Source organism: Misgurnus anguillicaudatus, chromosome 8, assembly GCF_027580225.2.
Source record: "Misgurnus anguillicaudatus chromosome 8, ASM2758022v2, whole genome shotgun sequence".
Lineage (NCBI taxonomy): Eukaryota > Metazoa > Chordata > Actinopteri > Cypriniformes > Cobitidae > Misgurnus > Misgurnus anguillicaudatus.
Window position 1 is genome coordinate 23,907,409 of NC_073344.2, and position 18,712 is coordinate 23,926,120.

The following is an 18,712-nucleotide window of genomic DNA, read 5'->3' on the forward strand; positions in this document are numbered from 1 at the left end:
CTGCACAAATTTTGTCATTCACAAGTTTGCGTTTAATTGCTTCTTTACATTGACTTTGTATGTTATCTACCCATGCAAATCGTTGAATTTGCGTTTGGTTTGTATGCCCCATAAGATTATTTTATGTCATTAATTTTCTTTGGGGAGGACGAAGGGATGCACCCTACATGCCGAAAAGTTTGAGAAGCACTGCTTTAGGTGATATTTCTGATGAATGTTGGCTATGTGTTTTCCTCAGAGTTACAGATGGACAGACAAAACTCTTCAGAGAGCATCTCCAGTCTTAACAGCATCACCAGTCACTCCAGCGCCGGCAGCCTGAAAGAACAAGAAGCCAAGAAGAAGAAAAAGAAAAGCTGGTTGAGAATATAAATATAGAAATCCCTGCTGGACAATCTGATAGTTTAAAAGTATATTAGCATGGACTGAAACTGACAGGCATGGATGAAACGCCACAAAATCACCATTTTAATTATGTAGGTCATTGTGTAGTCAATAAACTTGATTCTTTGTTTAGTTTAAAGTGTAATGTTGTATTGAGAGACTTTGACATGGTATAAGCTAAATAACACAGAAATGCCTCTACTGTTTGCATGCAACCCCATTCCCAGAAAAGTCCCATAAAATTGCCAGTGTGAACGCAAACACGTCCCGTAATTGATTCTGGGATCACGCCCGTAAAAAGGGACCTAGCAACATTGCCGTAACATTTCCGGAAGGCGTCCTGTGTGAACAAAAGGCAGAAACGAGGTCGCAAGTGGCGTGTCGTAGTAACGTCAAGACATTCCCAACGAGAAATATCTGCAGATCAGGGAGCACCTCACTATCCGTGCTGAATCATTCACCAGCTTAATAGCTTACAGCGCGTCATGCACTGGTTTATGATTCAATCATAAAAAAAATGCATGCGTGTGGTTTCTCGAAAAAGCAAACTTAAGACTCTGCAGAGAAAATCCACCAAGTGCACGATTTCAAATACAAATCATGTCATGCATCTTTACGGGATGTGGGTGATCGCATTTGCAGTGTGAATGAACCAAAATCAAACGATCCCCAGACAAATCCCAGACACATTTTCTATGTAGTTTCCGTAATCTGTGTGTGAGAAGGGATCATGATAGACAAGCAAGATTTTAAAGATCATGTCTGTTTAGTTTTGTTTGTGTTAAAGTTTACTGTTGGGACAGGTTTAACATTGCATTACATTAAGAATGACTTTGGTTTTTTCTCATGCTTCCCTGTTCTCTATTAACAGGTCTATGAGGTAAGATACTCCACCCAAACCCATTATATCCTCATCCAGTTATCACAAACATGTCATATAGCAAACATCTATATGGTGAAAACAATATGTTCATCATTTATTTATCATACAGTCCTTCAAAATCAGTCAGTCAATAAGTCTGGCCAGATATAAGAGGGTATTACAGTAATAACAATCATATGAGGAAACATTAATGGGATTCTGAATCTTATGAAAATATAAAAAAATAATAATAATTGATTTTGGGGTAAAATGTGACCCTGACTTTTGACATATTGACTGAAATTTTGTTCCTAACACATAATGGGTTTGTTTGTCATCTTCATTTTTGATATGTGAATATACTTTCATACATACAGTATAGTTACTGTAATGTTACTGTAAACCTTTGCTGCGTACACACCAAGTGCGAACACTGCAAAAAATGACTTTCTTACTTAGTATTTTGTCTTGTTTTCAGTGAAAATATCTAAAAATTCTTGAATTGGGATGTATTTTCTTGATGAGCAAAGTGGCCTAGGAAAATGGGTCTATACTGCAAAAAAAAGATTTTCAAGAAAAAGGTCAAAAATATAACATTTTTCCTGAATTTAGTGTTTAAGAGAAATATTCAAGATTTTTTTGCTTACCCCATAGGCAGATTATTTTTTTTTGCTTATTTTATGAATTTCTTTGCAGTGTAGTTTTAGAAAAAATATACAATTTAATTTGTGCTTAAAACAAGCCAAAAAAATCTGACAATGGAATAAGAAACATTTTCTTGAATTAAATGTTTATGAAAAAAGTAAAATTATTTCAGGAAAATGTTCTTATTTCATTGGCAGATTTTTTTGCTTGTTTTGAGCACTAATTTACATAAAATTAATATTTTTGATTAGACACTAGACTTATTTTCCTAGATCATTTTGCTCATCAAGAAAATACATCTTAATTTTAGATTTTTTTAGATTTTTACTGACAGAAAAATACTAAGTACACCGCAAAAAATGATTTTCAAGAAAAAAAGTTCTTAGTATTTATGTCTTGCATAAAACAAGCAAAAAAATTTGCCAATGGGATAAGCAAATTTTTCTTGAATTTAGTGTTCAAGAAAAATGTTCAAGATTTTTTTGCTTACCCCATTGGCGGATTTTTTTGCTTGTTTTATGCACAAAATCACTTAAATTTGATATATTTGGTCTTAAATCTAGACTTATTTTCTTGGGTCGTTTTGCTCATCAAGAAAAAGCATCTTAATTTAAGAATTTTTTGATATTTTTCTGAAAACAAGACAAAAATACTACGAATTTTTTTTCTTGAAAGTGAAGCATTGCGTTCCTCGCAGATTACTTGCGGGATTTAACTTTGTGTCATTGCAAAAAAATTTGCTTCATTCGCATTGCCCCGTGCGAGTTCGCATAATATTCTCGTCTTTACACTGAAAAAAATATTCATTTAATTTACCCAATTTTTTTAAGGTAAGTGGTTGCAATCAATTTATTTAAGCTACATTTACACAAAAAAAGATAAAGTAAAATAAAATAAAAAACTTTTGTTTAAATGTAGCATGAATGGGTTGATTGCAACCACTTACCTTAAAGATATTGAGTAAATTGAATGAATAATTGTTTTAAGTGTACATTGACTTTGTATGTAATCTACTCGCGCAAATCGTTGAATTACCATTTGTTGTGTATGCTCCATTAGTGATGCTCCATAACTGCATGGATTACAGCGCTTGTGTGTCTAAAAACACAATCATCCTAAATATTTCATCCTAATTTTCGTAAAGATTTATTCGAATGGCCAGATGCAAATATGGTCATGAAAGCATCATTAATGCTAAACTTCCTCTAATTGTTGCTGTCGTTATGAATCTAGGCCTTTGTACTAACAATCTGCGTGTCCATGCTTATTTTTAAAGAGCAAAATTGATTTAAACTATACAGAGTAGATGTTTTGGGTGAACTGTGAGCTCTCGTATCTCTGTTGTCCCGTAGTTGAGAAGCTCCTTCAACAAAGCTTTCAGCAAAAAGGGTTCAAAGTCATCATACGCAGATATCGAGGAGATCGCAACACCGGCCTGCTCCACCCCCTCATCTCCTAAAATCCACAATGAAGTGGACAACGCTCCTGACAAGACCTCCACCTCTACATCAGAGTAATAAGTTAAAAAGTATAAATTTGTTCATAATTTGTTTTTTAACTATAACTGTTACATGTATGATGTCTTTATTTTTGCCAGATCGTGTGACGGCACGGAGCACGACGAGAAAGTGGTGTCAAATTTACGTTCCGAACTATGGGAAAAAGAACGGAAACTGACGGATATCCGTTTAGAGGCTCTTAGCTCCGCCCACCAGCTGGAGCAACTACAGGAAGCGATGACCAACATGCAGGTTTGTGATACTATTTGTGTGACACAACCTCAGGTTTTATGGCTATACAGAAAAGAAATTAGGTATATGAATAGGCCGTAGTAAAACGAAATTTACGTTACAAGGAAAAGATGACCAAAAATGGAAATGAGGTCACACAATCTCATGTTGCTCCACATGTATGACTGCTGCATTTATTTTATTTTACTACATAAGTTACATTTCTTACCCTGTCATGTAAATACCCCAATGAATAAAATTGCAGATGACAGTAGAGAACCTGAAGGCGGAGAATGACCAGCTGAAGACCGGAGGCCCCTCCTCCCGACCTCCAAGCTCCACCTCCCAGTCCTCTGGTCTGAGTTCAATGGGCGTTGCATCACCACGCCAATCAGTGTCTTCTCTCACCAAAACCTTCGGCATGGGACAAAATGAACTTTACCCAGGTGACTTTCATAACAGGAAACACCAGACCAGCATCTACAACACAATTTTTTTTATTTGAACTTCCTATATTCTCTCATTTATTTTCTATTATGTTGGATTTTTCACAGATGTTTTTCAAAGCCCCACCGCCACTTTGCAGAAAGACGAGAGTTTGGTCCGAGTGATGGTTCGAATACCAAACCAGCACATGTTTAAAGATGTGAGTCCGATATATAAGCCGTCACTCTTCATTATATTACTCATCATTCAGATCTACAATTAGATTTGCTGAGCCACATACAGAGACAAATAACCCATATACAGTACACATACACCTACGACTGCACATCTGCTGAATTCATATTAAGATTATAAGAGCCAGTGTTGCTTGGCAACTTTAAATGTCCTACTTTGATATCATATTGATGTTTCTATTGTGTTATTAAAGCAAAAAGCCACTTGAGATCCTGTGTTAGAGTCATTTCACCACAGTTAAAGGATTACTCCACTTTCATTTTTTTTTTTTTTTTTTTTGAGGAAAACATTCCAGGATTTTTCTCCATGTAGTGGACTTTATTGGACCTCAACAGTTTACATAATTTTTGCCAAAAAAAAACTAACTTTAAACCACAACTTCTCATCTTGCACTAGCCGTGTGAGGCGCCAGCGTGACCTTACATATTACGTAATCACGTTGAATGGTCACACATGACATGCAAAACTACCAGACGTTGTTGTGTGTGTAATGATAGTAATTAATGTCTTTTTGTTTTATTGTTTAAAATGGTCCGCACGTGTGCGTTTCACATATGTAACGCGTGCCCTTTCCATGTGATTGTGTAATATATAAGGTCATGCTGGCGCGTCACACGGCTAGTGGAAGACGAGAAGTTGTGGTTTAAAAGTAATGATGGTTTTGCTAGATAAGACTCTTATGCCTCGGTTGGGATTGTTTAGAGCCCTTTAAAGCTGCATTAAAACTGCTGAGGTCCACTAAAGTTCACAACATGGAGAAAAATCCTGGAATGTTTTCCTCAAAAAACTTTTTTATCGACTGAACAAAAAAGACATAATTGATGACACGGGAGTGAAGAAATTATTTAGATTTTTTATAAAAGTGGACTATTCCTTGTGTGTTGTTTAGACCGGTTTTACCCCTTAATCATGATACAAGCACTATAAAGCACAGACTCTCAAGGTTTATTGAGTTAAAATAATATAACTCTCATTCTCCCATCCACAGGAGGTCAAGCAGTTGGAGTTTTTCATCGGCACGGTTAAGATCAGCGGACGCACGGACTGGTTTGCTCTGGACTCTGCAGTTAGTCAGGCTTTTAAAGTGAGTCTTACTACCTGTACAGTCGTATGCTACGTACACACCAAACGTGTTGCATCGTATTAATCGCTCTAGATTACTCGATTTAACTTTGTGTCATGCTAATTTTTTGCTTGAGTTGAATATTTTCAACATGCGCAAAGGCGCGTTTGAGGCGAATAGCGCGTGTTTTCGTGGCAATTGCGCCACCCAATTTGCGTCTTTGCATTGACTTTATAATCTACTTGCGCAAATCGTTGAACTCGCGTTTGGTGTGTATGCCCCATTAAAGGGTACCTTGACTATGAATAATTTCATTACTTTAAAAAGAAGTGGAGCTAATCAAGTCGTTGGCTAGCGATAGGAGCGCACTTTCTAAATTTCTTTCTAAATTTCTAAATTGTCCATATCACATAGAAACATGTGAGATGTCAAAACGATATGCTGTTATCAAGATGGCTGCTCGTACTCAGCGGTACAAATATTTCTATATTTCTGGTATTGTTTCTGGAGTTGATAATTTATTAAAACGTGATTTAATTTTACGAAAAATATATGATGTTCTACGTACATTCTTAAGTCTGGTAAATGACAAATTAATGGTTTATTTTGACATGTGATGGAACATTATTAATAGCAAATATTAGGAGAATATGCTGGAAAAGTGTGTATAGTATTTGTCTTTCTGTGGACTAAATAAAGTCTGTGCTTATATACAGTGTAATATAGATTGGCCGTTCTTTTTCTTTTTGCACAGTTTTTACAACAAACCCCAGCGCCATTTTTATCTTTTTACTGTATGATGATTTGATTCACTGGGTTTAACTGGAATGCCACCTTGAACTTAAAAAATCCGACGCGTATGGTTTGCTTCATACCCACCGATAGCGTGCATTAATACTTAAATAAGTTTATGTTTGCGTCTTTATGCAATACACATATGTCAAAGTATTGGTTATTAGTGATGGTCGTTTTCGAAGCACTGCTTCATGAGGCTTCGAATCATTTACGAATCTTTTGTTTCGAATCAGTGGTTCGGAGCGTGTTTCAAACTGGTCCAAGTCACGTGATTTTAGCAAACGAGGCTTCATTACGTCATAACTGTTTCGAAACGTTTCGAAAATCCGATGGTTCACCACTAGGGGGAGTTGATCACATGACCAGTGTCTAATATGTTTCGGTGAACTCGGGTCAGTTTTATTATAAAAGTTCCAAAAACATTTATCCTTCTGACTAATAACACTGCCATTTTGTCTATTCATTGTTTATAGACAGATTTAATGACAAAAATGTGCATAATTAAAAGGGTAGTTAGTTTTAATGATTTGTTTGCCCTAAATAAAACTAAAAACACATAATACACTTTTAACTATGTCTTAATTAAGTTAAATAATTTTAAAAACATATTTTAATAAAAATCTTGCTATTTTTTGTAAAGAAAAAAAGTGTAAAATGTTTGGCCATATCTGCTTTACACTATTTTGACCAGCAGGGGTCGCCAGCGTGTGTGGTGTTTCGAACTGCTTCGAAAAACTGAATCAATTTTGGAAGCAATTGGTTCAATTGATTCGAAGCTTCGAAAAGCTTCGTTTCTCCCATCACTATTGGTTATGTCTTAAAGCCTATTAACAGTACCGGTTTAAGTCTTTGTCAAAAGAAGAGAAAATCACTGAATACCGTAACTTACTGCAGTAACAAAGATTACTTTAAAACAGTAAAGACTATGCAGTCTTATTTTATATTGAAAGGGTTTTGGCCGAGGAAAAAAATTCAGTCAAAAGATTTTTTTAATTTTTTGCTGTAACCCCTGCAATCTTTTTTTCCCCCAAAGTTTAATAAAATGATGACTTTGGTGTATTCTGGGTACCCTTTGAAGCCACAAAAGAAAATATGAGATCTATTAATATAAATGTGATTGTGATGTGTTTATAGGATTATTTATCAACGGTGGATCCCAGCTCGAGTCTTGGCCTCTCTCAGGACTCCATCTACAGCTACAGTCTGAGTCATCTCAAGAGAGTATTGGGTGCCCAGCCGCCCGAAACCCCACCGGTGCGCCTCTACACCAAAGGATCTTCTTGTATCATAGTAGCCCTTAAAGGTCAGTGCATTGAGGTTCAAAGATAACAATGACTTAATATTTTGTAAGGTTCATTCCTATTATCACAAGCATAGCTGTGGGGAAAAATGCATTAAGCAAATGTTTCACACTTTTAACAGTAGTCTGCATGCATGTGATGGGCCACCCAAAGTTTATGGTATATAGAGGCAAAAACACAGACAAACACTTCTTTCTGCCCCCAATCCCGTCATCTTATTGGGTCTGGTTTAAAGGTTATTTTTAGAACAGATCCTTCTGTATGTTGGTTATTGACACCATGTGATGTCATAAACCACCCAGAAATAAAGACAACAAAAGCCATTTGCCTTTTCTGTCTCATATATGTATAGACGGTTTCAGCAGTAACAACATAAACAAGCGGCTATCGTGGTCAACACGTAACTTTCGGTAAACTCTGCTAAGAATAAATAACAAAAAAGTCCTTTTAAAGTAGTTTATTTACGTAGTTTACCTAGGAAACCAAAACATTCGTTATTTTCAACGAGGTATACGAGTTTAGCAACTAGTCAGACCATTAAACAAATAGAAACCGAAAGTAAAGTTCTGACGAGACGCACGTGCGTCTGATGAATTGACAGTATGTGACAGTATTTTTATTGATATTGTCATACTGTACTGTGGTTTTACATTATAATGTAACTGTTATAAAACTTTATTTTGATAAATCATGTTCATGAGTCCTGTCAGATCAATTCCCATTGACATTGAAGTTGAAGACTACAACTCCCATCGTTTCATGCTTATTAAAGGGGTCATATTATGAGATTTTTTTTAAGATGTAAAATAAGTCTTTGGTGTCCCCAGAGTACCTATGTGAAGTTTTAGCTCAAAATACCCCGCAGATAATTTATTATAGCATGTTTAAATTGTGTAGGTCCAAGCAAAAATGTGCCATTGTTGAGTGTGTCCTTAAATATGCAAATGAGCTGATGAAATAAAAACACAAATGATGATGGTTGATGGTTTACTGAAATTAAAACACAATTGTGCTTTCAATAACATGGAACACGTACATCTTTTACGCTATGACCCCTTTAACGGCATCATCGAGCAGCGGCTGTTTTTGTTTAGCGACCTCTAGTGGTGAAAATGACATATTGTGCCTTTAACTCTTACATTGTCGTAGAGTTTAATACCAGCTTCTCCTCATTTTGCAGGTCTGAAGGAGAAGTGTGTAGACGTTCTCGTGTTTGAGACGCTCATCCCCAAACCCATGATGCAACATTACATCAGTCTGTTATTAAAGCACAGGCGCTTGATGTTATCGGGCCCGAGTGGTACAGGAAAGACCTACCTCACCTACCGCCTCGCAGAGTACCTGGTGGAGCGCAGCGCTCGTGAGATCACGCCTGCCATCACAGTCACCTTCAATATGCACCGCCAGTCCTGCAAGGTATGATGGGTAAAGGCCATAGGACGACCCGTCAATCAAATTGTCACACATATATGGATATAGCTGATTTATACTTTTTGTTTCTGTAGGACCTTCAGCTTTATCTGTCCAATCTGGCCAATCAGATTGATCGTGAGAGCAGCCCTACTGAAATCCCATTGGTCATCATCCTGGATGATGTCAGTGATGTGGTATCCACCAGTGAACTTGTCAATGGTGCTTTAACCTGTAAATATCATAAATGGTAAGTGCACATTTTGTGTATAAATTATACAGTGGTGAATTTACAAGGTGTCTAATGAGATATTTTGTCTTTTTTTTAGTCCATACATAATAGGAACAACCAATCAGCCTGTGAAAATGACCCCAAACCATGGCCTGCATCTCAGCTTCAGGTTAGAGCTACCGTAATGTAAAAAATTCATACTATTAATGTCCTAAAAAGCATATGCTATATATTTGTAAGTACACATTATCTAAAAGTAGGACGTCAAAAGTGCAATATTTATTTTGATTTTGACGTGCATCGTCCTTTAGAATGGTGACGTTTTCCAATAACGTCGAGCCAGCCAATGGGTTCCTGGTGCGTTACCTGCACAGAAAACTAATGGAAGCAGAAAATCCCAAAAGTGTAACCAATGAAGATCTCCTCCGGGTACTGGACTGGGTTCCCAGACTCTGGTACCACCTGCACACCTTTCTGGAAAAGCACAGCACCTCAGATTTTCTCATCGGTAATGTTCAGTATTATATTGCCATTAAAATGAATTAGAATGAAGAGGCAACTATATGTTTGTCTAATCTTTGTCGCCGTAGGCCCCTGCTTCTTCCTCTCGTGTCCAGTTACGGTCGACGAATTTCGGACGTGGTTTATTGATCTTTGGAATCATTCCATCATTCCATACCTGCAGGAAGGTGCCAAAGATGGCATTAAGGTGCGTCACAGTCATTTCTTTATTATTCAGACTTTGTTTAAACTAAAGGTACATCATATGTACTGCTTTAGGATTAAGATTTGTAGTAGATTCTTTTCAAAACAGAATGCTTTAATCTGATTGGCTGACTTGTAGTAACATTAAGCAAATACTTTATTAGTAAGAGATATTCTGTGGTGCTGAATGATTTAAGGTTCATGGTCAGAAGTCCGTTTGGGAAGACCCTGTGGAGTGGGTCCGAGGATCTCTGCCATGGCCCTCAGCTCAACAAGACCAGGCCAAACTTTTTCACCTGCCTCCACCCAGCACCGGACCTGGAAGCCCCAGCCAACCAGGAGACGATCGGCCGCACAAGGAGACTCCGCCCAGCTCTGTGGAGTCAGATCCACTGGTTAGTGCCATGTTACAGTACATCACACCGTGTGTTTATTACAGTCATCTGTAGGTTTATACGTGACCTATTGTAGTTAAAATGATTCAGCTTTAAAGTAGAAATTGTTGTTTTTATACTTGTAAAGGTTTTTTATTAAATTTCGATCAGGATGAGCATATTCGGTTCCTGAAAAAGACAAAATTAGATGTGAATTACTGTTGACAGGCTGTTGCAGTACCATGATTAAATAATGCTTTCATATGTATTGTCTGAAAAAAGACAGATTTGATTATTCCTACTTGACAAACAGCAATGCGCATTTAGTGCACATTTCACACATGATAGATTTGCAAATGCGTTTATTTTTATTTATTGTCACAGGCATAAATGCTTTATGAAAATGATATGTGACCCTGGACTAGAGGTCTTCACAGGGCCACTTAGATTCGAAAACCTGAGCAGGTTCGAGTCTAAAAGTTTCACGTGTGCCTTAGACACGGGTCGGGCATAATATTAGTGGCATCGGGTCTTTGGTAATTTAAAATGAATGTGTTTTTGCTGTGAACGGCCCCTAGAAAGCCCAACTATCTTGTGTGTGTGTGCATCAAGTCCTTTTCCAACCCCTCCTCTATTTTATCAAAATATTGTGAAAATCGCCTTTAAAGTCATCCAAATGAAGTCCTTAGCAACACATATTACTAATGATAAAAACATTTTTGATATATTTATTTGAGAAAATGTACAAAGTATCTTCATGGAACAATATCTTAACTTAATATCCTAATGATTTTTTGACACGGGTCGGGTATAATATTAGCGGCATCGGGTCTTTAAAATGAATGTGTTTTTGCCGAACGGACCAAAGAAACCAAACTATCTCACGTGTGTGCATCGAGTCCTTTTCCAACCCCTCCTCTATTTCATCCAAATATTGAGAAAATCACCTTTAACTCTTTCACCGCCAGCATTTTTTAAAAAAGTTGCCAGCCAGCGCCAGCGTTTTTCATGATTTTCACTAGGGATGCTCCGATCAGAGGTGGGTAGAGTACCCAAAATCTGTACTCAAGTAAAAGTACAAGTACTTATACAAAAATGTACTCAAGTAAAAGTAAAAGTATCAATCTAATTATTTACTTGAGTAAGAGGAAAAAAGTATTAGATGAAAAAACTACTCAAGTAGTTAGTTACTCGTTACTTCCGATCTGATAGAGAAGTAGCGCAAAAGCACTGAATTTCAGATTACTTGGAGGGTTTTCACAAACCTTTCCGTAAAACTCTCATTGTTCGGCTTATATACAAGTAAAGCAGCCTATCTCAGTCCTGCAATGGGTACATTAACATCACATAACGTGTCATTTGAGAAAAAATCTCAAACACACACACATACAGATGTTTTTCTGACGGTTAACTCTATATTTATTTTGATGTTCACAACACAAACTTGTCAGCGTCTGCCTTTAAACATGCAAACAGTTAACAAATAAGAACGTGTGTGTCTGTTTGTTATCATGTTTTTATATGAATAGGTTATTTTCATTGCCATTTAAAGTGCAATTACTGAACATAAACAGGAGCTTAATAAAAATGATCATTTTAGAATTTCATATGGAACTGATCTGTTTTTGCTAATCATCTCTACATTTATTATAATTTATAATACATGTTTCTTTCAAATCAATCTTTGTTCTTTTATTTTTATTCATTCATTCTTTAGGAAAGATTTAAATAAAATACAATCCCGTTTTTATTTGAATGTATTTTCTACACATTAGTGAGGTGTCCGGATTTGTGTATAAATGCAGTCATTACATTATGCTGTTAAGTTTGTTTAGTTGTGGGGAAATGATATGGAAATGTGCAGATGTGAACGTGCTGTTTGTATGGTTTAACTTACATTAGGATTTGTAATCGCTTGCACAAGAGTGCATATGGCAAAAAAACTCGGACAGTGTGTGAAATGACCATTAATAGTATTCAAATAGACAATACTGTGACACTTACTTCAGGCTGGATCTTGAATTCCTGTACGCTGAGATGTCAGCTCGTTTATTGAACAAAGCATGCATCGCATTATGAAACTATTCTTTTTGACCTCCTGTGGTGAAAACATAGACCGAACTTGAAGCCCCCACGCATGATCTGCCTCCGATATCTCGCACACGCGCCCTCATCTGCTTCTCTTATCATCTACGCGGCTGCGCGGTTGCGCGCGCTAAAGGGTGACGCAGCCTGTTTCGCGCAACTTTCGAACACGCCCTATAAACTTTTAAAAATATATATATATTCATTAATTATTACCATTTGACAGTAGCGCAGTAACGCCGCCGAATGTAGGGAAGTAAAAGTACAGTTTTTTCACTAGAAATGTACTTGAGTAAGAGTAAAAGTACCCATCCTTAAATTTACTCTAAAAGTACTAGTTACCCGAAAAATGTACTCAAGTTAATGTAACGAAGTAAATGTAATTCGTTACTACCCACTTCTGGCTCCGATTGATCGGCCACCGATCGGTATCGGCCGATAATGGCATTAAATGACTCGATCGGTGCTCGCTAAATCTGCCGATCTCATAAACCGATCTTTCTGTTTACTTTTGTCATCAAAAGGATCCTGAATGCGGTTGCAATTAAAGACATTTTTTACGTAGCGCGAGCATTTTTACAACCTGTTGCTCATGTGCAGCGTGCAGATTTGTATGTCTCTCTTTGCAGAGTTTACAGAGATATGCGTATGAGGACGCGCTCCGGTAAACAGCGCGAGGCGTCTTCACATCCCCATCAAAGCATATCAGCTTTAAAAAAATCGGTATCGGAATCGGTATCGGCCGATCACGAAGATTACAAATCGGTGATCGGTATCGGCTGCAAAAATCCTGATCGGAGCATCCCTAATTTTCACCAAAGTTAAATGCCTTCCAGAAAATTTTCTTCTTCAGATATATAAACATACAATATACCAAATGAAAGAACAGACCCTCTGCTTTCAAACAAAAAAAAAACGTTTCATCCTACCTTGAGTAGTTCTTTTGTAATCAGCTTTTGAATATGAGTAGGTTTCTGCAAAAACACATTTTGAGCAAAAAGCTGAGATAATTCCATTTTTGTGACGGACTTTTCATAGAGATCCCATTCAGAGCGATCTTTAAAACAGACACGGACATGCAGCAGCTTGTCAGAGGGCAATACTTCCGGGTTGTATAAGTTGCGGAAGTGTGCCACCTGGTGGATAAAAGCGGTATTGCGGAAAGACGGAAAATCTCGTCATTGGCGGGGAAGCGTTTTCTCTTAATTGACGAGATATCTCGTCAATGGCGGGGAAAGAGTTAAAGTCGTCCAAATGAAGTCCTAAGCAACACATATTACTAATGATAACTATTTTAGTGGCATCAGGTCTCTGGTACTTTAAAATTAATGTGTTTTTGCTGAACAAACCTGAGAAAACCCAACTATCTCGTGTGTGCACCAGGTCCTTTTCCAACCCCTTTTTTTTCCATCCAAATACTGATAAAATCGCTTTTAAAGTCGTCCAAATGAAGTCCTTAGCAACACATGTTACTAACGATAAATAAAAAATTTTCGACACGAGTCGGGCATAATATTAGCGGCATCGGGTCTTTGGTAATTTAAAATGAATGTGTTTTTGCTGTGAACGGCCCCTAGAAAGCCCAACTATCTTGTGTGTGTGTGCATCAAGTCCATTTCCAACCCCTCCTTCATTTTATCAAAATATTGCGAAAATCGCCTTTAAAGTCATCCAAATGAAGTCCTTAGCAACACATATTACTAATGATAAATACATTTTTGAAATATTTATGATAGAAAATTTACAAAGTATCTTCATGGAACAATATCTTAACTTAATATCCGAATGATTTTTTGACACGGGTCGGGTATAATATTAGCGGCATCGGGTCTTTAAAATGAATGTGTATTTGCCGAACGGACCAAAGAAACCCAACTATCTCACGTGTGTGCATCGAGTCCTTTTCCAACCCCTCCTCTATTTCATCCAAATATTGCGAAAATCGGCTTTAAAGTCGTCCAAATGAAGTCCTAAGCAACACATATTACTAATGATAACTATTGATATATTTATGGTAGAAAATTTACTAAATATCTGCATGGAACAAGAACTTAATATCCTAATGATTTTTCGACACAGTTTGGGTATAATTTTAGCGGCATCAGGTCTCCGGTTCTTTAAAATGAATGTGTTTTTGCTGAACAAACCTGAGAAAACCCAACTATCTTGTGTGTGTGCATCAGGTCCTTTTCCAACCCCTTTTTTTCCATCCAAATACTGATAAAATCACTTGTAAAGTCGTCCAAATGAAGTCCTTAGCAATACATGTTACTAACGATAAATAATTGTTTTCGACATGGGTCGGGTATAATATTAGCGGCATCGGGTCTTTGGTCATTTAAAATGAATGTGAATGAATTTTGCCGAACGGACCAGAGAAAACCCAAACTATCTCGCGTGTGTACATCGAGTACTTTTCCAACCCCTCACCTCTGTTTTCCAAGAGTGCTTGCGAAATCATGTGGTTGGCGGTAGGTTAATTAACAATACAGACCTGTCAATCAATTTTGAATGCACATTTTAGTTGAAAAAACAACAAATGAAAATAAATGAAGCAGCGGCCAAATTGGTTGCAAGGCCACCGAGGTTTCTTACTGTCTGACTGGTGCGTACGGGGATGCACGTCAGTGCCATTTACCTTCAGGTCCAGTCGGGTTAAAACAAATTGCCAATGGGTTGAGTCGGACTCGGGTCTAATTTTCTTGAGTTTGTCTTGGGTCGGGTCTTTCTTTTTAGAAAAATTATTCATGCACCTTGGGTTCGGGTAAAAAGTGCTTCGAGTCATTTCAGGTCGAGTACATTTCTTTGGACCCAAAAAGACCTCTACCTTGGACCACAAAACCAGTCATAAGGGTCAGTTTAAAAAAAAATTGAGATTAATGCATAGGGCTTTATAATAAGCTTTCCATTGATTTATGGTTTGTTAGGACAACATTTGGCTGAGATACAACTATTTGAAAATCTGAGGGTGCAAATATTGAGAAAATCGCCTTTAAAGTTGTTCAAATAAAGTCATTAGCAACACATATTACTAATGATAAATTAATATTTATATATTTACGGTAGAAAATTTACAAAGTGTCTTCATGGAACAATATCTTTACTTAATAAAATGCATTATTGTATGTGAACATAGGTATTGTCTGTGTAATGTTATGTTAGCGTTGACCTGTCTGGGGGACTACAGATGAAAATTAGCCCTTGGCTAAATCCGGTACAATACATAAAAAGGAGATTTTATGTTAAAAATTGTGCATAGTCCCATTATAAATAAATAAAAAGAACAAACAAACAAACAATATGACTTTTGGCAAAAAAAAATATCATTTTGACCAATATAATGGTTTTTTTTTTTTGGCTATTACTTTGGTGTCCAGGGTCACATATGATAATTATATATATATATTAATTTGTACCTTTTTGAATTTGTCTGTAAATAAACATTTAATAAAATAAATACTGTTTATTTAATGCCATGCATCTGCATATCAGCAGTGAACTGGGTAAATATCTCAATATTATATTTTTATCACTTCTTTTTTTTTTCAGATGGCCATGCTGTTAAAACTACAAGAGGCTGCCAATTACATTGAGTCACCAGAGAAAGAGACGGATCTCAAACTCCCTCCTCTTTAAACACCTGTATGATTTCTCCTTTGAACCTCCACACACCTGCAGATGACTCTGTACTGTTACATGAAATGCTATGAGCGCATTTCACAGAAATACATCACATCTTCTTTTATTTAAATCGTGCAAATCACAGCAGCATGCCCTCACAATACTAGACTTTCGCAGTACCATGGTTAAGCAATGGTAATACCGTGGTACTTTAATATGTAACATGCTACACTTTGATGACTATATTCCTACACCATGGTACTCTTAAATACTTAAAAGATGGTATCGTCCAAGAAAACATGATCTCCATTGTATTGTATGGCACTTATATGTGAAAGGGTGCAAAAACAAAGTTAGGAAACATAATTTTGTTAGTGAAAGTAAAAAAATATGTCAGATAAAACACATAATACTTTTATAGCTCTTCTGTCTGCATATATACAGTATGCATTTACATAAAGTTTTAGTTTTATTGTAGTAAGTGTGTAAGGGAGCCTTTACTGTTCCACTGCTGCCCACATTGACAACTCAAGGAATCAGGTGCTAATCTTTACTCACTAGTGTGCACTTGAACTTCATCTTACAGTTAAGAATAACATGACAAACATTTCTTCATTTATTTAGCTTCACATTTTTGTATGGCCGGGATCATTCCTGTTATCCAGCATCTTTAAAAAAATATTTGTGTGCTATATGCGTGCAGGCTTTCAGAAATTTGCACAGCCATATAAACCAGAAAAAAGGGGAAATTGACAGGTTTTTGGTTATTGCATAGTAACCAAAGCAAAAATGAGCTTTAAATATAACATTATTTAAAATGCACCCCTACATTTACTTTGTGATGTAAGGAAACTAATATTATTTATATATATTTTAAAAAAATGAGTAAGTACTCCATTCCTTTGAAACCATTTTTCCAAACACAGTAAATGCCTTATTATAACAGATGCAAAGTGTACTTGGCGCCTTTGCTCTATAGGGGGCGCTGCTCTCAAAATCCAAACCTCTATTCCCACTAAAGTTAAAACCGTCTGCACCTTTACTTTTTGCGCATCCACATCATACAGTTTGATGCACTTTGTTTTACCATAACAGTACTGTCGAGAAGTTTTACTTGCTTGAAACTGATCTCAGCTCAGGGGTTTGGTCATCTCAGGCCTCTAATTATAATCATTTAATACAGCTCTCATCTCAGTTAACTGCTCTCTTTGTAGCAAATGGTGCGACTATAGCTTATTTAATGATAACCAAATACTTGGTGCATTATCTGCTTTTGATCATTTTAGGAGGCGATTACCCCGACAAAATGCATATGGGTGCGAAGATTATTTGGTGCTATCTGATGTCACTATAGGAAAACATCTTGATTTTGCAAAAATCTCACTTGACATCCAATAGCCTTACACTTTATGGCATTTAAGAGGATCTTCAGATACAAGTAACAGACGTTTCTTGTCAGATCAATGGCGATACGTTTTTTGTATGGTCCTTTATAGTAGTATAGTAGTTATTCCATGTATATTAAACATTCAAAAAGACAGATTTTTTTGTTTTAAAACATATCACAATGCACATCATTCCTTACAAGAACTATAAGACTTATTTAGAGAATTAATGTACGTTAAATGTTCCCAGATAAGATAACTCATGTAAATGACAGGACAGGAGGATTTACTGTACATACAGTAAGCAGTGGATCAGTAATTTCTCATCTTTATACCTAAAAATATTATGGATACTATTAAAACATGCATGTAGGTAAGAACTTGGGGTGGAAGTAAAAATATGAACTCAATCCATTCCTGTCTATTCATCTTATATCCTACAGTATTCATTACTCTGCTATATAAATATGGGTTCCTTTCCAAAGAAAAGATGAGTTTTTAAGCTGAATAAAGATGCATAATTACCGAGCCCCTAAGGTGAAATTGGAGTAAAAAAATGTAACGTTTTGTTTTGCGTGCTCACGTGAAACTTTCGTGCGTGCACGTGAAACTATAGCGCGCATACGTGAAAGTTTCACGTGAGCACGCAGTAGTTTCACATTTCGCATGCGAAAATAAACTCGATAGTTTTACGTGCGCACGCGATAGTCACGTGCGCATGCAAAACTAAACTGGATAGTTTCACGTGCGCAAGCGATAGTTTCATGTGCGCATGCGAAACTAAACTGGATAGTTTCACGTGTGCACAAGATAGTTTCACGTGCGCATGCGAAACTAAACTCGATAGTTTCACGTGCGCATGCGATAGTTTGACGTGCGCATGCAAAACTAAACTCGATAGTTTCTCGTGCGCACACGATAGTTTCACGTGCGCATGCGAAACTAAACTTGATAAATTCACGTGAGCATGCGATAGTTTCACGTGCGCATGCGAAACTAAACTCGATAGTTTCACGTGGGCACGCGATAGTTTCACGTGGGCACGCGATAGTTTAACGTGAACATTCGAAACTAAACTCGATAGTTTCACGTGCGCATGCGAAACTAAACTCGATAGTTTCATGTGGGCACGCGATAGTTTCGCGTGCACATGCGAAACTAAACTTGATGGTTTCGCATGCGCACGCGAAACTAATCTTTATTTAATTTTTGCTCCATGTCCCCTTAGTGGCTCTGTACATAATATTCAAGATGGACAATTATTTCTTTTATTTTTAGCCTTGGCTGCTTTTAAGATGTGAGAATTATATTTGATGACATTCCAGACATCTGACAGTGTGACATTGGCTTTTGTTATTTACCAATGAATAGTATTGAAGTCAGATATTTTGTTGGTAAATGATTAAATGCTGAGTAAATGTCATTTCTTACCTTGGTTT

General features: G+C 36.8%; 1 protein-coding gene across 1 annotated transcript in view; it reads left to right on the forward strand.

The window, feature by feature from the left end:
* The window catches only part of nav1b (neuron navigator 1b), a 70,381-nt gene extending 54,156 nt beyond the window's left edge, over positions 1-16,225 (forward strand). Inside the window, exons 16-29 of the mRNA XM_073870508.1 lie at positions 239-367; positions 3,242-3,404; positions 3,489-3,642; positions 3,887-4,067; positions 4,176-4,267; positions 5,291-5,386; positions 7,295-7,463; positions 8,642-8,877; positions 8,967-9,121; positions 9,201-9,272; positions 9,415-9,611; positions 9,694-9,812; positions 10,006-10,203; positions 15,817-16,225. Coding sequence (XP_073726609.1) covers positions 239-367; positions 3,242-3,404; positions 3,489-3,642; positions 3,887-4,067; positions 4,176-4,267; positions 5,291-5,386; positions 7,295-7,463; positions 8,642-8,877; positions 8,967-9,121; positions 9,201-9,272; positions 9,415-9,611; positions 9,694-9,812; positions 10,006-10,203; positions 15,817-15,903 — 2,048 coding nt within the window. The 3' untranslated portion in view covers positions 15,904-16,225. The remainder of the gene's footprint in view (positions 1-238; positions 368-3,241; positions 3,405-3,488; positions 3,643-3,886; positions 4,068-4,175; positions 4,268-5,290; positions 5,387-7,294; positions 7,464-8,641; positions 8,878-8,966; positions 9,122-9,200; positions 9,273-9,414; positions 9,612-9,693; positions 9,813-10,005; positions 10,204-15,816) is intronic.
* Positions 16,226-18,712: the final 2,487 nt, after the last annotated feature.